Source organism: Calliopsis andreniformis, chromosome 8 (assembly GCF_051401765.1).
Source record: "Calliopsis andreniformis isolate RMS-2024a chromosome 8, iyCalAndr_principal, whole genome shotgun sequence".
NCBI lineage: Eukaryota > Metazoa > Arthropoda > Insecta > Hymenoptera > Andrenidae > Calliopsis > Calliopsis andreniformis.
In genome coordinates, this window is record NC_135069.1 from 7239148 (window position 1) to 7259674 (window position 20527).

Here is a 20527-nt window from a genome sequence, read left to right on the forward strand (position 1 = left end):
CTTACGATTATAGGATTATATAGAAATATTTAAGCGTCTTCATACTTACATCTTACGATATTCATCTAATATATGGTAACCAACCCTGTACTTACGTTAATTAGAGGCACATGAAGTCATCGTTAAAGCTGATATCCTAGCTGCATATTTTTTATGCATAGTTTACCCATGTAGGATTAAAATAGGTATATGCTCGTATACTTTATTAGTTGTAAACTAACGTTTTCCTAAGATCCTAATAGTTTTGTGAACATCAAGTAACTTGTAACATTAATAACTATAATTTCTCTATTCAGCATATCTTTTATAGTTTTGATCGATTAAAACTTTTCAAAAATCCTATCTTTTAGGCACATTGAACTTAAAACTTAGTTCCTTAAACAGGTACTTACTACTGCTTTAGTTGTATCAAATTTCGCGCCCGAGAGCAATATCTTCGAACAAAATGACGAACTTCTACAAGCCCAAATAATTGTAGATATCCTATCACTTTAATTATCTAGAATATTCACGTACGAACGATATCACAGTGACGACATGCATTATTATATATAGGATCACTAATATTAGCAATTTTGCTGCATATTCCTAGCATTAATCAACAAATCCGTTTCAACTTAAAAATACAGCAAACTATCACATTCATTAAACTTTGTAAAAATATTAACACGTAATTTTGATGAAACTACTTTCCACCTATTACAGCTTTATAAGGTCACTATTATTTGCAATCTTGAGGCACTTTAGAATTATCTCTACAAACGTTCCAGTTATCAAGAAACTAAAAAAATTGTTGTAAAACTGAAATTAATTATCATGAACAAAAAATACTAAAATATTGTATCTTAATTTTGTCTAAAATTTCATACCTCCAGTACGAGCCCTAAATCATACCGAACCCATACTCAAAAGAACCTAACAGAGACCACAAGATCTTCCTGCAAATGAAACACCCCTTCCCTGACCCTATCACCACCAACTTCCTCAGTGCTTCTTCATATGATTAAGCATGATCGTTCTAGTAACGAATCCTTTGCCACACAACGTACAGGTATAAGGTCGTTCTCCTGTATGATATCGTCGATGGACAGTGAGCGTGGACGCCTGAGTGAACGACTTTCCGCACATGGCACAGAGGTACGGTCTCTCGCCTGTATGAATGCGCTGGTGAACCACGTAATACTTGCGGTGCGTGAAACCTTTGCCGCAGACGTCGCAAACCAGCGGCCTGGACCTATGCACAGCCTTATGAGTGGTCAAGGACTCGATGGTGGCGAACTGCTTCGAGCACGAGTCGCAGGGATAGGAGACTATCGACTTGTTGGACGACGCGACGATAGTGCCGCTAATATTGCTAGTGACCGAGTCGCCAGTAGGCATCGCGTTATCGACGACTCTATCGTTCCCCCCTAAAGCTGGCTTGTGTGTTTTCGCATGGTGGTTGTACAGGTTTCGCGTCTCGAAACGCATGAGACACCTGGGGCAGGAGTAGGGCTTCTCCTGGCCAGCCTCGTGCATCCTCTTGTGCCGCTCGAGGAGCGTGCGGTACCGGAAACTGGCCTGGCAGCGATCGCAGGCGAACGTCTTCTCGACGCTCGCCGACGTCGCTATCGTCTGGACTGGCGCGCAAGGGGTCGCTGGCGCGAAATGCGTCACCTCGTGCATCCTCAAGTGACTCAGGGCAAAGAAAGTCCGTGAGCAGACGTTGCACGAGTACCTCACAGGGTTCTCTGCGCTGTGCTCGTACTCTGGCAGAACTGGATGGCTCGTTCTCATATGGTAATTCAGTTTCAGGGCGCTTCGGAACTCGAGGCCGCAGGTGGGACACGGATGGGACTCGACTACGATCTGCACGTGGTCCATGAAGTTCTGATCGGGGCTGATGGACGGCAGGTGGAAAGGGATCGTTTGGAACGTAGAGGACGTCGTCGACTGATTGGAGAACACGGAGCTGTTCTGAAGCAAAGTACAAGTGACGGGCAAACCGGGGTCTCCCGTCTCGGGCGACGGCGAAAGGATCTGACGCAGCATCCCCGACAAGCCGCCGAACGTCTCGCCTCTTTCCCTGAAATCGACAAAACCCAAGGACAATGCAACGGAGAGCTACCAAACAGCACACATATAAATTGTCTGTGACTCGTTCTCGTGATCTTGCGTTTTCGGTTGCAACAGGCGGCGGTGAGAGAGATAGGAGAAGCAAAGGAGACTGAATGCTGTGCGATTGTCTGCAGAGTGGCCGTGCAAAGTGCTTGGGCATTGTGGCTTCCCGAGATGCGTAATAGTACAGTGCGAATAGTAGAGCGTTGCTGAATGCAGAATCGAGCTTAGAGAATTGTCGTCATCGTTACTGCCAAAGATCTCTACGACCTTTTTCTAATGTATTCCTTGAGGGTATATGGACCTCTGAACAGTTTCACTTTACCTCCAGAACTCTATATACGTCTGATACATGCACGTAGCGTTCTTGTACAATTTAAATACATTATTTCTATGTGTACGTAATTAAATAAGTTTTCAGTTTGATACTGTTCACAATTTTATTTATGTTAAACGAATTAGTGATGGGTCTGATTAAAGGAACCAAACATTCGCTTCTAATCTTAAACTAGTTCCCGCCTTTCCACATCTCTACACTCATAATTGGCACAAGCCAAGGGAGAAATTAAAGGTTTCTACAGCAAACCAGCAAGGAAGGAAAAGTTAAGCTACAAAACTTTTGGCAAATAGTTAGAAGAAAAGCAAACCCCTGCTAGAAATCATTATCCTTACTAGATAGAATATGTTTAAGAATGAAATTGGTAGTAAAATATTATAGTAAAAATAAATTCTCACCTTTATAAAGAAATCCAATATCCATGTATCTTCTTCTTCATCCTTTCATTAGCACAGATCGCAGTTAAAATCTTCTTCTCAAAAATTTAACAAAATGAAACAGTTGAGAATGCAAATGCATCTCGAAAAACAGACACTGCAATTCGTAAATTGCTATGTCAAGAACATTAAAACGTCAAGAAAGGAACATGATAACTCTGTGATAAAAAACGGAACACCTTGTTTCAGGAGATTCTTCAAACCGAAACAAGAAATATTCCTTACCACCTAGTAATCATTAAAAATTATTCTGCGCAAAGATCAAATACTAAATACTTCTGCAGCAGTTTATTGCACGAGGAAAGAGAGTAAAATAAAGCGAAAAATTGCTTTATTTACCGGCGCGTTAACGCAGCCTGGTTAATCGCGTCTATAAATTTAAAAACATGAAATAGTGTCATGTTTCTTCAGTTAAAACTTCCGTTAAAACCGTAAAACAAAAACGGATGCTTCCAGTTTTTACCAGAGCAATAATGAAATAACGCGTGCAGCACAGTAGTGCGCGATAGAAATTCGCAGATATTGAGCAAAAAATCTCCCGCAAAAAACTGTGCGGGAGCGGGGCTCAATAAAAAAACAATCGCATATTTTTGCAGTCGCTTTGCAAAACGAAACGCGACGTGTGAGATAACAATTTAAAGTAAATTTAATTCGGTATAAAGTAGCCTTAAGTACTATCGGATAAGAATCAAGCGTGTAAATATACAAAAGTTTGATACTCGCCTTTGAAGACACATAAACATCCTCTTCATGCTTCATTGTCCATACGATGCTTAGTTCTTCTTGAGTCTTCATGTTTCGATAATTACTATTCTAATCGTTTCAGATTCCCTTCGATATAAATCTCGACTGAATTCATTCGGTTCGTCGTGAAACACTATTTTCCCATCTTTGGCTGACATCTAACAAAGGATGCCAACCAGGAAGAGAGATCGATCGAAACCGAAATTGCGGTACGAACGTAACAGAGAATTCATTAGTGAACGTTGCGAGTAGTCAACGAAAAAAAAATGACGCTTATAAACTAAACCGATATTATTAATTGTAACTATGTGGACCTGACGATAATGTAAAGCGTAGGCATTGGAAAGCACGAAGACGACAAGAAACGGTATTTTTCTTTTCGAACTGTATAGCTTGGTAACAATCTGATGCACCAAGCGTCTATCGTGATATTAGCTTACGAAATATTAATTTGTGACTTTTTTTGTCGGCCTGTTGTCGGCCGTGTGCGGCATTTTGTGCCTTCACGTAAGCGTGGAATATTGATACTGACAACATGTAAACATCTGGTTTCCAGCTGAACAGAGGGATCAAGTACTCACTGTTGTAAATTTACTACACGAGAAGAATGGATTCTATTATGCACACCATTGAAAGATTCAACACGATCGTGTTAATAAATTCAACGCCCAGTTAGGGAGATCCCTCTGTTCATTTATCGTATACGTATCAGTAATAACTAGGATAGAGTTCATTTAAATAGGATCATCGAATAGACGGGAAACATTGTACGCTGTGATATTGCATGAGCTTTAATTATTAGGACAAAGCCAGTAGTCTTATTGAAATGAACTCTACGTACATGCTACCACATGTAAAAATATGTAACAAGGTATTTTGCAATTTGTTTTTCTTTTAGGTTTGTCTTCAAGTGGAGTGAGTTTTAATACTTTACAAAATATGAAATATAGTGTCCATAAAAGTTTTTACGATTTTCGATGATGTTAAAAGTTATCTGGCAAATTGCAAAATACAGAGAGCCAAAGATGGTTGTGGGGTGTGTACTGACTTACCTCGTAAATCTATTGCACCTTATTCACTTGAATTAGGTGACTAACTCCAAAGTACTTTACTTTGAAAATAAGAACTTAGAATTGGTATTTAACTGTAATTAAAAATTTCAATTTCTGAAACGAGAAAATCTATCCTATCATCAAATTTACGTGTAATTTTATATACGAAGAAAATATTTGTTCACAAATTATTTACGTTACCTATTACTAAAATAATGCTCTTTTAATTAGGAGAAAGAAATCAGAAGCGTAACTAATCAAAATGTTGAAAATTAATGTAAATTATATTTCTACAAAATAATTAATTGTAAAAGTTACTTCATACAAATGTTACAATGACAAAAAAATGGCAAAAAAATTTGTGTACGTGTTTGTGATTGCCACAACAAAACCGCACCTTTGGCTCTTAAAATATAAGATATATACGAAAAAAACTCACCCAGATTTGGGATCTGCGTCTGCTGGTTGTTGCATTGGAATCTCAGACATGTCTGAGATCTTCTGCTGCTGTAGACCTGAAGGACCCGCTTCGTCGCAAGCCAAGGAAACATTTACAAAGGTTGTAGGCTCTATGGTTCTACTATTTGGATCTTCTTCGCTCTCTTCTTTTACAGGTAGGCCTGCAACACACGAAACATTTACATAAAGTTTTATTTTGATACTCCACAGTTAGGATCAATCAAGCACAGTTAGGAGTCTAAAATAAGTACCTTCGTCTCCGTCGCATTCGTCATCCGAGTTTTCTTCGTCTTCACTACTCTCCTCCTCCTCTTCTTGTTGTGTAGTAGAATTTGTTTGATTTTGCGATATTTGGTTATGTGTCGTTTGTGAACTTGGACCAGGCACTGCCTGAACGGTTTGTACAGAACTGCCGCTTGTATCCATAGGAACTGAGGTTATTTGTTGTTGATTCGCGCTGGATATCATCATAGGAATACCCAGGCCCATGTTGTCCATCATACCCATATTCATATTATTCTGATGTTCACTCACTTGCTGCATCACACTGCCATCTAACCTGTTCTCTGTACTCTGTTCTTGTTTCATTACATTCTGCAATTAAACAAGAGTACGCAAAAAATATACATGGTTGCTTTAGCAACGTGTCCTCTTAACATCTAATTACAGCGATACTGGGTTATTCGTCCGTAATTATATCTGGTTAACTATTCATCGTGATTCCCGCTACTCTTGGAGCTGGCTTCGCGAAGCAAGCCTTCGATACATAATAAACTAAATAAGCGTATCCCAGATCTCTTTTCGATGATGAGGCGTTTGGATGCTATTAAATTACACGAGCACTAATTTCAGAGTCTGATTATCGCGTGTCGGGTATCAGCATCTCACTTGAACTCAATATTTTTCAGTCTATCCTTCATTCTGAGTCAAGTGAGCCAGAGAAAGAGTACAATCGGGAATTTCAGAAATTCTATTCTTCGTGACAACTGTTCGACCGCGACTCCGAATCACGGACGGATAACCCGGCATTACTGCATGTGACAAAACAGTAGAATTATATGTATTACAAACACCAAAATATATGTAACACGCTTATGCACACAATGAAAACTGGTCCAACGAATATTTGAGAAACTTACAAAATATAATGTACAAAGTATGTATTTGATTAATAAATAACTGTAACTAAGGTAAATAGAACTGAACACCTGACAAATGAAAGAACATTTGGCGAGAACTTCAAGTCATATTATATACTCTGTGGAACATTCTTTTTTGATAAAGAGCTACAACAATTTATTAACTTTTATACCAAGGAAGGGCCACTTGAAATTCGAATAGATTTTTAAGAATTGAAACTCAGAAAATTGAAACAAATATACAAAAAGACTTTGAAGACTGGTCTATTCAAAATTTGAAGATTTCAATATAAGAATGTTGGGGAAATAGGATTGGAGTTTCAGAGTGACCGTACCTTGGTATGCTAAATATTAAAAGAAGCTTACCTGATTGAGAGTATTGGTAACGTAACCCTGTTTCCCGTCCATACCAACTTCCCCTAGCCATTGTAAAAGTTGCTTTTCTGCGTTCACTGTTGTATTCCAAAACTGATAAAATAATTCTACTTTATACACGCAATCATCGCATATTTTCTTGGGTAATTTATCTTCTCTTGCTACCTGTAATCATAAGAAAAAAGGTAGGGTTATTATAAACGTAATATGTAGGTAGAATTGCATTACACTAACGGGATGGCTATAAATCGTCTTCGCAAGGGTATTTAAAAATAATAAACAGTAATTACAATAACAATGTCATCACAAAGTAAGGTACGACATATGATATCGGAAATACCATTTACTTAAAATATTTAAAATATAAACTAGAATATATAAAAAAAATGTACTTCGATCCACCCAATTATCACATAAATATACACTAACAACCCAGTCAAGAAATATACTATACCTAACACAAATATATTAACATAATTCCATCATTCCCCAATGTTATTCATCAAATACTTCAGCCAATTAAATCTCTACTAACAGAACGCTCCAAAAAATTCAAGAACTCAGTTACATATACCCCACATAATAGAAACCACGATGTCGGCAAGATGTCGAGTGCGAAGACGATTATTTAATTATAGCAATCATAAATAGAACATTAACATCGCGGATAACCATCGAATAAAAAAAGAAGAAACCTAAAGATCCATCCGCGAGATCGGGCAGAAAAAAGCGCGGCAAAATCCCGTCGAATTATTCGTGGCGTCGCGGACGAAAGCTAGAGACTAAAAGGGGCAAAGGGAGAGAAAGAGAAAAGAATACATCGCGACAGGAGCAGTATATGTATGCCGTGTGTCGCCGCTCTGGAACAGCATTCAATTGCTCGGTTCGTATCCTCGGTCTACAGGGCGATCTCCTATACGAACGTAACGAAAGTGATCTACTGGGAGGTCGAAAAGTCGCGGACGGCCGAGGAAACGCGGCGTAGCTACGAATATGCACAAGATGGCGGATCGCCATTGTCGAGGCGATGGCGTAGTTGGCTTACCTTGACCGGCAGACAGGCGGCGATCTTGAGGAATATCTGCCGTACGTCTCCCTCGCCCTCGAAAATCGGCACCGAAACACGGTCCTTCACGAGACACAGCCGACACAGGTCCAGATAATCGAGGGAGGACATTTTACCGTGTAAAACGCCAGCTCGAGACGCAAAGCCGCGCCCGTAGACGCGAACGCTGTTTCAATCCAAGCCGGAGAAGACCCCGCGTTCTTCTGTACGCGTCGTTTGCTCACCGAGGTTCGGGAGTCGTCGCCGACGGTCGGTCACCCTCGGCCAATTTCGGCTAGCATCGGGAACGCCCGCCGAGATGTTGCGCGTATCGATCACGTCGCGCTCGAAGCCAACCACTTTTACACACGACAGTTTTCGAATACTGCGAAGGCCTTTTCCTCTTGCGATCCCTCATCGAGCGTTGATTTATCGCCTCTGTTAGGGGATTTGAATTAGATGGGACGAAGTCGAGTAATTGTTTTATGGGATGATCGTTTTCCATTCGATTTTGCGGCTCCGTTCGAATCTGCATCTACTTGCCGCATTTTTATCGAATTGAAAATCTTGCAAGATGGCTACAATCGGCGCTGATTGTGCCTTCGGTTTTTGTAATTTGAAAGGGCGATGGTAATCAGGGAGGGAATATTAGCGTTGGATTTAGCTTTGATATGTACCTACCGATTGATCGTCCTGATGTTTAAGAGGTCGGCCGAGTTAAAAGCAAACCTATCAAATTTTCATGCACAATTACTCCCACTTCTGCGTGGAGCTACAGTCACGCATGATCAAACTGGCGGCTACGCTTGCCGAGGAACGATGCGAATGAATCAGGCCTTTCTGGAAAATCTATTCAATCTTTGATATTTTTTAATGTCAAGGCGATTTGAAAGTGTTAGGCGAACATTTTGGACCCTTTTTTTCGAATTTTGTATGTTACTCTTAGGCATTTGGCAATGACCACGTGATTTATTCGTGAATTTGAAAGTATTCTCTTTCTTTTATCATTATGAATTTGGAAAAGTACTCTAAATCATTTAATAAATAAGATTATTTTAATAGTAGCTGTATTAGGACATTACTTCTTGAATTTGAGAAGGATAACTATTGCTTAGGAATTGATTTACATTTACTGATACAACGTATCAATGACCTCACCTCTGCCTTTCGTTGTTACTCGAACATTATCGATCATGATTTTAATTTCATACTGTGCTATTGTTCAAATTTTGAAGCTACTAAGTCCTTCCCTTTTTCTTGCAATTTCTAGAGCTGATTTTCTTAAATTTTTGATAAATTTTGTTGTCAATTTTCTGATAAGTTTGGTCAATATTGGTACAGTTCCTCCGCAAGAAATAGTGAATAAATCCTTCACAATACTATGGAAGATACAAGCTATTAAATATGTCCTTTGCTATTTGATCAAGGGCTGTACTTATCTAGTCAGATTTACTTTCTTTTGCTAAGCGAATGGCATAGGTACTTTTGCTACTGCTACATGTAGAATAAATCTATTAAAGAAAATTTTGTAGGATTAGAAATTTGTGTACCTACTTTGATACCTTCAAGATTTTTGGAGCAAACAATGTTAAAAAAATCATTAGTCTTTGGATGTTTAATTTACCATCAAAGATTTCACTATTTCTTACGATTAGCGAGGCTCTGTACACATTTTTCAACGTGCAACGCACAATTCTTCAAGTTCTTAAAAGGAAACGTTTTTCAAAGACACCATGCACCGAAGAAGCGTCTTGTGTTATGCATCGCGTGTTGCACATGTGGGAACATGGCCTTTGATGTCAAGTCTGAATGGGTCAGAGCACTGTTTTTCTCTCCATGTAATTCTTTTATGTTTTTTCATATTTTCCCAACGATTCTTTACTCATATATTCTTGTTTATTCCTATAGTCGCGAGAAACAAAAATGATAAAACACATGAATGAATATCTAATATTGAAAATTATGTTATAACAGAAGTGAGTAGTAGTAGAATCATTTCAATAATGTGTATAATTATAAATTCGATATTGCAAGAACTGTTTATGTATACTATATTACATTTTAGATTTCAAGCGATGCTCAGAAACATAGAAATTTTGTAACAAAATTTTGTTTACAATACGCCAAATAAATATTGTATTTACCAAATAAACAAGTAATTTGATTCAGAGTTCCAATTTTGTTCTCCAAAAATAAATTCCGTGAACATCGTCGATCTCTAGAATAAAACTTCAAGCGATGCTGTGCTTGGATATGATTCAAACATTTTCTAGCATTCGTTCCATCAACTGTACCTCTTCTACCTCTTCCACTCGTTGTACTTACTCTGTTTCTTCCATCGACTATACACAGGGTATATCAGAACAAAAATGACGGCATTCGTTTTAGATAAAAAAAAACTGCTTTATTGTGGCAGAGCACATGTATTATCATATACCAGCATATAATTAGGAAGTCCATAGTAATTTACAAATTACGATCCACTTAAATGTCGGTACACGTGGCGGTGTATGCAGGCAGATTTGGGAACCGATTTCGATCACATGCATGCTGTTACCGTGTTCATCCTCCCTCCTTATCGTCTCTTCTATCATTTCTTGTCTCTTATTTCGTTTGACATTAATCTTTCTTTTTCGATAGTTTCGGGAAGGGTGGGGGACCTTCTAAAGGTCTTCGCAACGATGGTATACTATTTATAATACATGAAAACAAGGGATATGTGGTCTCCTTCCATTTCGATTCTCGAAAAGAAATTGTACCCGTACGAGTCAGTGGGACTTTGCATCTCCACTCTCTCTTTCGTCTCCAATGAGGACCTTGTTTCGTATCTTACAAGTAATCGTGATTATCGTTGGCGACTGTATTTCCAGGTGTTTGTTCTCTCAGCAGACACTTCTTTTTTGGGTAAAGAAAAATGAAGAGCTAACATGTTTTCTGCAAAGCTGTTATTGTATGCAGCGCTGTTTAAGCTTTAGCTCGAAGCAAGTGAAACATTCCCCCATTTTGCTCCCTCCGAGCAAACGAGACATGGCAGATAGAGGGGCGCAAAGTGGTGTGAAATCATTTATGGAAAGCGTTGCTGTATTGAATCACATGTATTGTGAGAGACATGGTTCTGAAAGAAACTTCATTTTTCTAGGCTGTCATGTTTACTCGTTTCTTAAAATAGATTAAAGTACAAAATTCTGATTAGACTATTTGAACAGTTGTTACAAATGGCTCTGGTAGAGAATGTTTTAAAGATTTTATGCAAGGAAGTGAGTGATAGAATTGGAGAAAGTATTCGATTTTTTAACATATATAGTTTCGAGCTTTTTGAGTTTATTTGCATGTATTTATATGTATGGTTTCAATTTTGAATGAGCTTGTTCTGAAGTAGACTTTTTGTCAATTTTGTGGCGCTTTCCCTTGTCAAGGAGTTTGTAAAAACTCTCCTCTTTTATCAAGATTATCAACCCTGACTTGGTTGGTTAGAAAATGGAGAATTAAAATTTGAAATACAAAATGCAAGTTTTGAGTTACATTATAAGAAAAGAAATGTCTCATGTCAGTGCCAATTTTATAATGTCAGTAAAATCAGTGTGAATAACAGGAAGGCTAATTAATCAAGAATTTCGAAAATACAGTACGCCAGATTTTGTTCTCTCCCTTTCGTCACATTCAATTTCCGAAATGTTCTCGTTCGATTTTATTCGTTTCTTTCGCAGTTTAAGGTCTGTAGTGTCAGTGAAACCGCGATAAAACTGTATTATTTCGATGCTCATATATAATTAATTAATTTGTTAAATTCGTAACTATGTACTTACATTTTATGCTATAACAATAATAGCAAAATTGCGTGTGAATGTGTGACCTAAATTCTCTCGTTAAACCTCGTATCTCACCGACTTGTCGTTATGTAAATTTTACAGCTATTACAAATATTATTGTTTATAATCGTGTAAGGTAACATTAATCGTAATCGTCATGTTCGTTATCTACTAATACAAAGTCAAAAATGCCGAAAGTTGAAATTCCACGGGCATGCCACAGAATATATTCGCGTGTGTACGCGCATGCATTTTGAAGATTTGTCGATTAAAAGAATGTCTCTTTACAAATCGCTAGAAAAATGATGAAGCATACTTTTCTCATCACCTAAAACACAGAGAGGATATTTGCAAATGAATTTAAAAGAAACTTCTAGAAATTCATAATTTAATTAACGGAGCTTAAGAACTATTCTGAGCGCCGTAATACAACGCGTGAGTTTTCTTCATTTTGAATTTCATCAAACTTTTTATGACGGTTTCATATTCGAAATGTTTTTGAAGCCAATTCAACCGTCGAATGTGAAAAACAGACAGAATGAGAAGTCTTACACCCTCTATTTAATTTTATTACAATGTGTCTGTTGATGCTTTTTAAATTGTTTAAATTATTTATATGGAGCGTTCGAACAATATGCAGCCAAAGTTATGCAACATATTAGGAGTATTATGTAAAAGTTTACACGAATTTCTTATGCTAAGACTCTTTCTACCTAGGGAGAAAATTTTGAAATTAATCTATGTTGAAAGTAGTGTATAAGTAGTACATGTTAATTATTACAGAAGCTTTGATTTCTTTTACCAATTTTGTATGCACATTTTCAATATTTTTCAAATTTACAAACAATAACGAAAGTGTGCCTATTTCCTAGTTTCTGATAGTTGATAAAACTATGGAGAAATAAATTTGTCGCGACTATTTACCCCCAATGCAGCACATAAAAATGGTTACATATTTTTCGATGCTCGATTACGCACATTTCGTTTCTTCTTTTATACATATCGCAGAGTGATTTATTGTTTTCCTCTTACTGAACATTAAATACCAAGTAATTTGAACGTCTTGAAACTTTCAATGTTACTACAGTTACACTAAACAGGTATAAATTGTAATTGGTTTTTCGAAAAGTTTGAGTTACCGCATATCAGACACTTGGCAAGAATTTCTCGCACGTTTCTTAGTTCTAAGGATCAGAATCCTGATCTTGAAACCTCAATTATCTTAACTTCGCTCCGCTTATCCAATAACACTCGGATTAATTAAGTTAGCCTTGGTCGAAGATCGTTGACAGTTTATGCATTCTTATTTGGTACATTCCACGCCATGAAACACATTTTTCCTTTTTAACCACATAAAACAATAAAACATTGACGGAAGAAGGTTGGGAAGAGAGAACGCAATCCTCATCACGGTTTGAACTAAGCGAGTGTCTGCCTATGAATGGTATCATCTCCTTGCAGGTGCAATGTGTAAGTCTCGATCCACTTCGACAATTAACGCTTTGCAAAATAACTTTTAAAATGTTTGCTACGTGAAATTGCCGTGAAACGAAGAATTGTTAGCAGAATTTGATCAGTTCGTGGTTAATTCTATCCATTAATTTCTATAAATGATTTCCTCGGCTGACAAGTATGCGCAGTGTCGTCGAGTCTGATGTGGAATTCACGTTTTAGAAGTGTTAATAAAAAGATAGTCTGAGGAATGCAAGCTTCGACGATGATTTTATTTACTTTATGGCCATTTGCACTGCAACACTCTCGAATATCGTACCGAATTAAATGAACTTGAAGTTTGCAATAAGATTGTAATAACATCACCTTCCTGACTTGGTGAAATTATAGTGAAACTGATTGATCTTTTTCTTCGATGCTAAAACTAATTTTATGAAAGGCAGCAGCACTGAAACTGACAAGACACGGGATAATTCGTTCATTACCGATGCTTTGTATTCTCTCTCTGCGAATTGTTTCGGTATTCTCGATGAATCAGTAATGTTTCCCAAGCCAAGTGTTTGGAATAACGTTGATAATCGTAGATCACTTGCTATACACTATGATCTGTCGTAGTATATGTATATTTCTACTAATGGTAACTACTCATAACTCGTTCATCGATGTCGAGATATACTTTTTTCTCTTGTCCTTTAATAATACTCTTCTTTTTTTACCAAAGTAATACAAGGATTTTAAACGTGCATAAGAAAACGATGGCACTTGAATATAATTCGTTACATTTCTTTGAGCTTATATTTCGTGGAAACACGTTGGATCTATTTCTCCTTTCTCGTTTTTATTCCCCTTATTTCCTTCTTCTTGATCGTACCAGTTCACGCGTCATAATATGACACCCGCGATCGATAGATCAACGTAAACAAGTTCTTTTTATACTTCCCTGTTTTTCATCGATATCTGTCTATTAAAGGTACAGCGAATTTATTTTTTATCGCTTTGATCGTCAAGCAAACACACGATTTTCTACGCGCAGTTGCACCATTATCACCTGTCGACCCCGTGTTTCAACCGACGCCGATTTGAAATTGCCTCTGACAGATCCAGCAAGGGAAATGGTTCTAATCTTCGTAAGAGAGTGATTTGTGTGTTGCTCGTAAATGAATTATAAGTTCTAGAACAGACGAGATATGCAGAGTACTTACAAATTTAATGACGAACTTTTGGTATTTTATCGTTTAACGAATTTCCCTCGATCCTCAATTCATAAGCATTCCCATTAGAACATTCGAACTGTGTCTTTATCTTACGGTGCTAGAAATCAACGTTGAAATAAGGAATAATTTCTATGACACTAAATTCGAAGGTTAAAGGTTATTACAAGCTCACTTATTCTTCACAGGATCCCACTATAAATACAAAGTATTATCTGAAAGTCTATATAATCCTTGTATTATCTTAACATGCTATAACGTCCATTTGAGAATAAAAAATGTATATCAGATTATTAGAAATTTTATTTTCGTAGGGAATAATTCCGTTTTCTTTTTTCAAGGTTCAATATAATAAATCTCTAATTTAAGAGCAAGTTTGAGGGGGTAGGGTGTCGTGAGATCGTCTTTCAGATGAAATAGGTAATAATTAATATTTGTAATCCCGAGAAGGCTGTCGCCCCGTTACTGCTAATCAGTGTAAATGATCAAAAATCATTTGTTCGGTAGGAAGAGCTTACAAAAATGCACACTAATAATAATCGAAAGAATGTGAGACGCGATCGACTGTAAATTCTTCGAATTCGTTTCGATGATGCTCAACGCAACTCGTTATCCCTTGAAATGTCGTGAATTATTCATTCCAATCGACGTGATCGTTGTTTGTTCCTACCCTAGTATGTTACAAATGTAATTCGTTAATTTTCTCCTCTAGCGAATGTTACTGAAGACCTAATATGTGTATCGATCCTCTGAACCTTTCCTTTTCCTTATTAACGTTTTAACACAACTTTTACATGGCCGAATGAATATTCAGTGAATACGGCTGGTTCAGCAAATCGCGAGCGTTTCCGTTTCCACAGCACCGCTTCCTTCAATTCCTGTCGCGGTTCACTGTTTTCATTAACCCTTAAATCGTGAAGTATTAATTTGAATGCAACTAAAAAAATTTAGAAAAGAATCCTACTTTAAGACAGTTTTGTTTTTAAATATTCTTGTATTAAGTGATGTCATATTCAAGTATTTTTTTCTACGAATAACTTCTACGTAATTCAGTTTCTGAATTTTGTATATTTTTCAACAATTTATCGATTTTTTTTACTCTTTTTGTAAATGAAGATTTTGCTATTAATTTATAAAGTATACTTTTTTTTTTAAATCGTTTAATTGTATGGAATGCTAGAAATGATAACTTGACAGATCTTCAAGTATATAAAATGGATACACGAATAAAATTATTTATGCTGAAGGATAATGAAATTTCTATTAGAAAAACGTTCTGTGATTGTCAAAGTTTCGTGTTGCGCAAATGGCGAAAAAATTGAAAATGAAAAAATTAGATAGTAATTTTACTTGTTCTCATAATGTGCACCACAATTACTTCTCTAAAATGGAAACAATGGGATTAACGTGCATTTAACTTTTTTATGAAAATTTTTCATTACACAGAGTTGGGCGTAATTCATTGAGCAACCATAGAGATGATGTTTTTTGTAGAAATAAATGAGAAATGTGTAATACATTTATTATAAAAAGTATTATCTTCGAGAAAATTAATTTTGAAAATTTCAAGGATTTTACTAACGTGTCTGACTATTATCTGTCATTTCTACTTGTACGCTGGAATATCTTTATAAACTACTTTTTTCGTTATATTACACATTATTAAAAATGTCACTCAGCTGTTATAGAGAAATTCAACAAACATAAATTAAATAGTTCAGAAATTGTTTTTAATTTCCTTGGAAATTTTGTTTCGAATAAAATTCTATAATTAAAAATCAGGAGATACGATGTATGACAATCTTTGAAAATAGTATTGGAATGTACTGTAAATATATCTTCATAGAAGAAAATCCTAATATCTATCAGGTATCGTCTAACTTGTTCCTCCTGGCGCCTCTCTGCAAGTAGAAAGTGCAAGTAATAGACAGACGCGTTAGCCAAGTCAAGTTGAATCGCATGCGTACTCGACAAACTATCAAAATTGATTTTCTCGGAAATGAACTGACACTGGAACATAATTTATTCCTCGTAATCTCCCTATTTTGACCAAAGAAAAAACCACCCCCCTCATCACCCTGTATACACCATTTAGCAAACCTACAAACAGTAGTTAGAGATTTAAGGGTTGATGAAGGTCTCGCGCTAACACGTAACGACAGCACGCGACTTATCAACGAAGAAGGAAGTAAAAGAGGGCCAAGAAATTAAAAATAAAATGAATCTACCTCGTCACATTTCCTTTCGGTGGCCATTTTGTAATCGTCGAAAGGCCGAGTGGGCAAACGAAGTTTCACTACTTACGCTACGCATGTGTGTATGTGTGTAAGTGTGTCTGTGTGTGCAATCGAGTGTACGTCTTAAAAATACTCGAATACGTTCTACTTGTCGATAAAAGGCAAGAGAATTGTTCCGCTCGTGTTCGACTATAGTATGACGCGTTTATCTATTCGGAAATACGTGCCTCGTGTGTCTTCTTGATGGATTGACTTCTCGTAGGTAACTGTAACCAATAAGATCAAGGGACGATACTTTTAAACTCTCGTCATCTACGGCTTCTCTGGATTCATTTTCATCCTCGTTAGATAATACGTAACGTGTGTATATGTATATTACCATACATATACCTGTATCCATCCTGGCCGAGCCTTTCGTCCGGCTCGCACGAGATCTATGGTATCTAAAGTTCTACGTAGTTACGGCCACGATCTCTCAGCGATCTGGATCGTTCATTAAACTTGGTAGTAAATGGAAAAGTTGAGAATGGTAGTCTCTCATGTACTCGCGCACCCACATGATAATAATATAATGTTAACCCGCAAGTATGTATTTATACACATCGTTTTAAGATCGAAACACCTTAATTCGTACACCTAGATTCATACGTGTAATATCCTATAGTTCATATATACAAATTGTAAAATGCCTTCTTAATGAAAAAAGTCGTGTTCTCGTCTCGTGTATATGTCTTTTGGCGTGTATATATTTGTTCATATATTTATATATATTCTCTTTTTTTTCTTTATCCTTAGCAGTGTGAACGCAGATATATATATTTCCCTCTATCTCTTTCTCGTACTCTCTCTCGCTCTCATTTACACTCTGTATTTTTATATATGTATGCTTCTGGACTACGGAACACATGGTCACTCATACACCCTTTTTGTACATGCACAATAGTCGTTTCCAATGAGTTACTTCACCGCCTGATCGCTTTCATGACAAGGTTCCATCTTTTGCGACTAAAGGAGCGAAGAAAAGTATACGTAACTTTTTAAAATATTGGAAGATCAAGTAGAAATAATCGGAAGCACTTGGACTCTGTCCTCTTTAAGACACGATTTTTTTTAGTATTTTTTACGCTTTTTTCTCAATTTTCAAATATTCAAAATAGATTACTGAAACGTTGAAAGTTTGAAAAGGATCTTTTTTGAACATAATGTTTTATTAGAGTCTCGTCACTTCTGCGATTTACCGCAATTACCGTGCTATGCTTGGTGTTCGTGAGGAATGGTAATCATGAAATGTGCTCAGTATTGATGAAAAAATCTTGGAGCTCTCTTTTTAATAATTCTATTTTTCTCAATTATGAATGTTAGTACTTATTAAATTCTGATAATGAAGATACTCGTTTTCTTCAAAGTAAATGAATTTTCATGTTATGAGTTTTCTCCAGTTGATACATTAACCCTAAGTGAAAATTCTATTTCTGACCACTTCTGTTGAAGAAATATTAACATTCACCTTTATTCCAAGTATTGTGCAGGTGTTACTATTTTTCGAATTTAATCAAAAGAAGGAAAGCCCTAGGAAACATAATCCTCCTACAAAATTTAACACTACATTGCAAACAGATGACTAGTCATACGTATAAGTAATTTTCATTAGATAACAATGAAAAAAATCACTAACTTTCTTAAAATTTACAAAAAAGAAAACACTCAAGAATACTACAAAAACATCATAAAAAAATCCCAAGTATATTATAGGTTCTTATAACAAAAACTTTAGATATCCTCCCTCTCTCAAAACTCAACACCTCCCTTTTCAGTTCAAAAATTGTATAACTGGAGTAACCCTTCAAAGCTCCAATAACTAAACTCAATATAAAACTCCATTACCATAATTCGAGCACGTTTCGTGAAACCAACCACCATTTACCTAGTCCCAAGTGCACAAGGCGCAGAAAGGGGATGGACATCAGTAGGCCCGCAACATTGCGGTCAATCTTATCTAAGGCTAGATTCACACCATCCATCTAACGACTGGCTATCGTCGAAACCTCCTCTAATGTGTTTTACATAGTAACATTTTTATTACACTGTGTCGATATTTCATCGCCATCCATCGGAGAAATTTCACCAATCGATAGTCAGCTAAATGGCTAGTGCAAATCATCCCTAAATGTCTCTGCGGCCAGGTTCTTCTGGTTCCACGTGATTTATGTCCCCGAGGTGGTTAATCTTACTTCGTTCAGACGTTCAGGCGATACGGTTTTTTGATCGATTCGGTAATTTCATTGAATCGATGCTAAGGCAGCGTTCATACAATTATGTTAATATATTTTCCTGCATACGAATTCTTCTAAACTTTTATTTTTATTTTTGTATTCCATATCGCGAGCCTTTATTCCACCAAAGTTATTAATAAGTCTGTATTTATTTTCTTCATTTCGAACAGATTGGTCACAGTTCCCAATAGATACGATAAATGTATAGAAAAATGAATTGTCTGACTCTGATTGACCCCACTACTAGACACCGATTCAGTTTTATTATCGAGTCACTTCAAGACGTCACGCATACGGATGCCATTGACAAAATCGAGTGTCAAAAAGTGACCGAATAGATGATTTTACCGTATACACACACATATGAAGCCTATGTGCCACTGCACAAGACGATGAAACAGTTCAGTTGGCAAATGATTGATTCGTCGTAGTGTGAACGAGTGAACGAATGAATATAACAGTAAAAGCTCATTCACACCAAACTGAATCGGTTAATTTATTTGTTATTAAGCCCCATGCACTCGAGCGATATTCTGACGCAAGATCTCTTTATTTTTCCAACTCCAAACAATAAAGACAGACATAATCCCAACGAAATCGTGCTTCATAGTATCCCTCACGTGCATTAGGCCTGAGAATCTGATAAGGGGATCGAACCTACAAAAATATACAAACGCTGCCTTCCTCTATTACCCATTCAGCAGAATAGCTGAACTGGTCAAAAAATCGCACCGTCTGAACTATCTACAATCTCCTCTAAATCTAGATTCACACCATCCATCTAACGACTAGCTGCCATCGAAACTGCTCCAATGTGCTTCACATAGTACCATTCTCACTACACTGTCTGCCGATATTTCCCCGCCACTCGAAGCCCATCGACAAACGAATTCAACGATCATCAGTCGTCCAGGTGGCTAGTGCGAATCATCCCTAAGCGTCTCCGCGGGCAGGCGGTCCTGCCTCCGCGGGACTTCCGTCCCCGTGTCGCGCCCTTTAAAGAACGGCTAATTGCGGTCGCGGATAGGAGTGGCGGTGAAAGCGTCTCGAGGGTGGAATTCGTTGAAGCAGTCACAGTCACCAGCGAAAGCTCCCTCCCCCTCGGACTCACTCTCGCTGTCCCCCTCTCCCCACCTGTCCCATTGTCGGAGTCGCGGCTGCTGCATCGTGTCGGTCGACGGCGGTCACATGCTGGCTCGGTGTTGATGCAACGGAGAGAGTTGCAGCAGCGGCGTCAGCGGCGGTTGCCGTAGCTCGCTGCGCACATTCAGCGCGGGCAGCTGCTGCATGGGCAGCAGGTGCGAGATCCTGCCCGGCAGGCGACGGACCGTGAACCGAGGTCTTCGCCGCCTCCTCTGGAAGCCGCTGCAGCGGCAGCTGCAGACTGACGTCTCGTCGTCCAGCGATACCGTGTCACCATGGTTGCCCACTTGGCCCAATAGTATCGAGCCGTTCGCCATTATTACGTCGCCCTCCAGGCGCACTGCTCCTTGCGCAGCCTGCGTCATAACAATTTTTTTTTCTTTTTTTTTCTCTCGTTGCGTTTCGAATCGTTACGCTGCATACGCGTGCTCGCGTCGTTGTTCCGCGAGACGTTAGAGCGCTCTCGAGAGCCTCCCTCGTTGGGAGCTCTCTGGCTGTCGCGGGGGCTCGCGGGATGTTTCTCTTGTATCGATTCGATTTGTCGAGGCGGTTGAGGGTGTTCGAGCGCCTTCGTGGTTGGGGGTGGGTTTTCAGCGCGAATGGGGATGTTAGCGATAAGCTTCTGTTGATGGATGAAGGATGTTAGGCGTGGACCTAGGGAGGGATCCTTTTGTGCGATGGTTCCAGGTGGACTGAGGTATTGGAGACTAAGGTTGC

General features: G+C 38.0%; 3 protein-coding genes across 13 annotated transcripts in view; all 3 read right to left on the reverse strand.

Annotated features, from left to right (window-relative positions):
* LOC143182094 (uncharacterized) overlaps positions 1 to 7885 on the reverse strand; it is a 50915-nt gene extending 43030 nt beyond the window's left edge. For all 11 annotated transcript variants that reach the window (XR_013002392.1, XM_076382848.1, XM_076382851.1 and 8 more), the window contains exons 1-4: positions 7686 to 7885; positions 6632 to 6805; positions 5378 to 5720; positions 5107 to 5287 (exon numbers count right to left, since the gene is read on the reverse strand). Coding sequence is in view for 10 of the 11 variants with exons in the window: in XM_076382848.1 (XP_076238963.1) it covers positions 5107 to 5287; positions 5378 to 5720; positions 6632 to 6805; positions 7686 to 7817 (830 nt within the window). In the remaining variant the exon portion in view is untranslated. The remainder of the gene's footprint in view (positions 1 to 5106; positions 5288 to 5377; positions 5721 to 6631; positions 6806 to 7685) is intronic.
* LOC143182096 (uncharacterized) lies at positions 985 to 2186 on the reverse strand. Its single transcript, XM_076382857.1, has one exon. The coding sequence runs from the start codon at positions 2029 to 2031 to the stop codon at positions 985 to 987; it is 1047 nt and encodes a 348-aa protein (XP_076238972.1). The 5' UTR covers positions 2032 to 2186.
* A 7422-nt stretch (positions 7886 to 15307) lies between the features above and the next one.
* The window catches only part of Task6 (TWIK-related acid-sensitive K[+] channel 6), a 98073-nt gene continuing 92853 nt past the window's right edge, over positions 15308 to 20527 (reverse strand). The window contains exon 7 of the mRNA XM_076383342.1: positions 15308 to 20166. Coding sequence (XP_076239457.1) covers positions 19852 to 20166 — 315 coding nt within the window. The 3' untranslated portion in view covers positions 15308 to 19851. The remainder of the gene's footprint in view (positions 20167 to 20527) is intronic.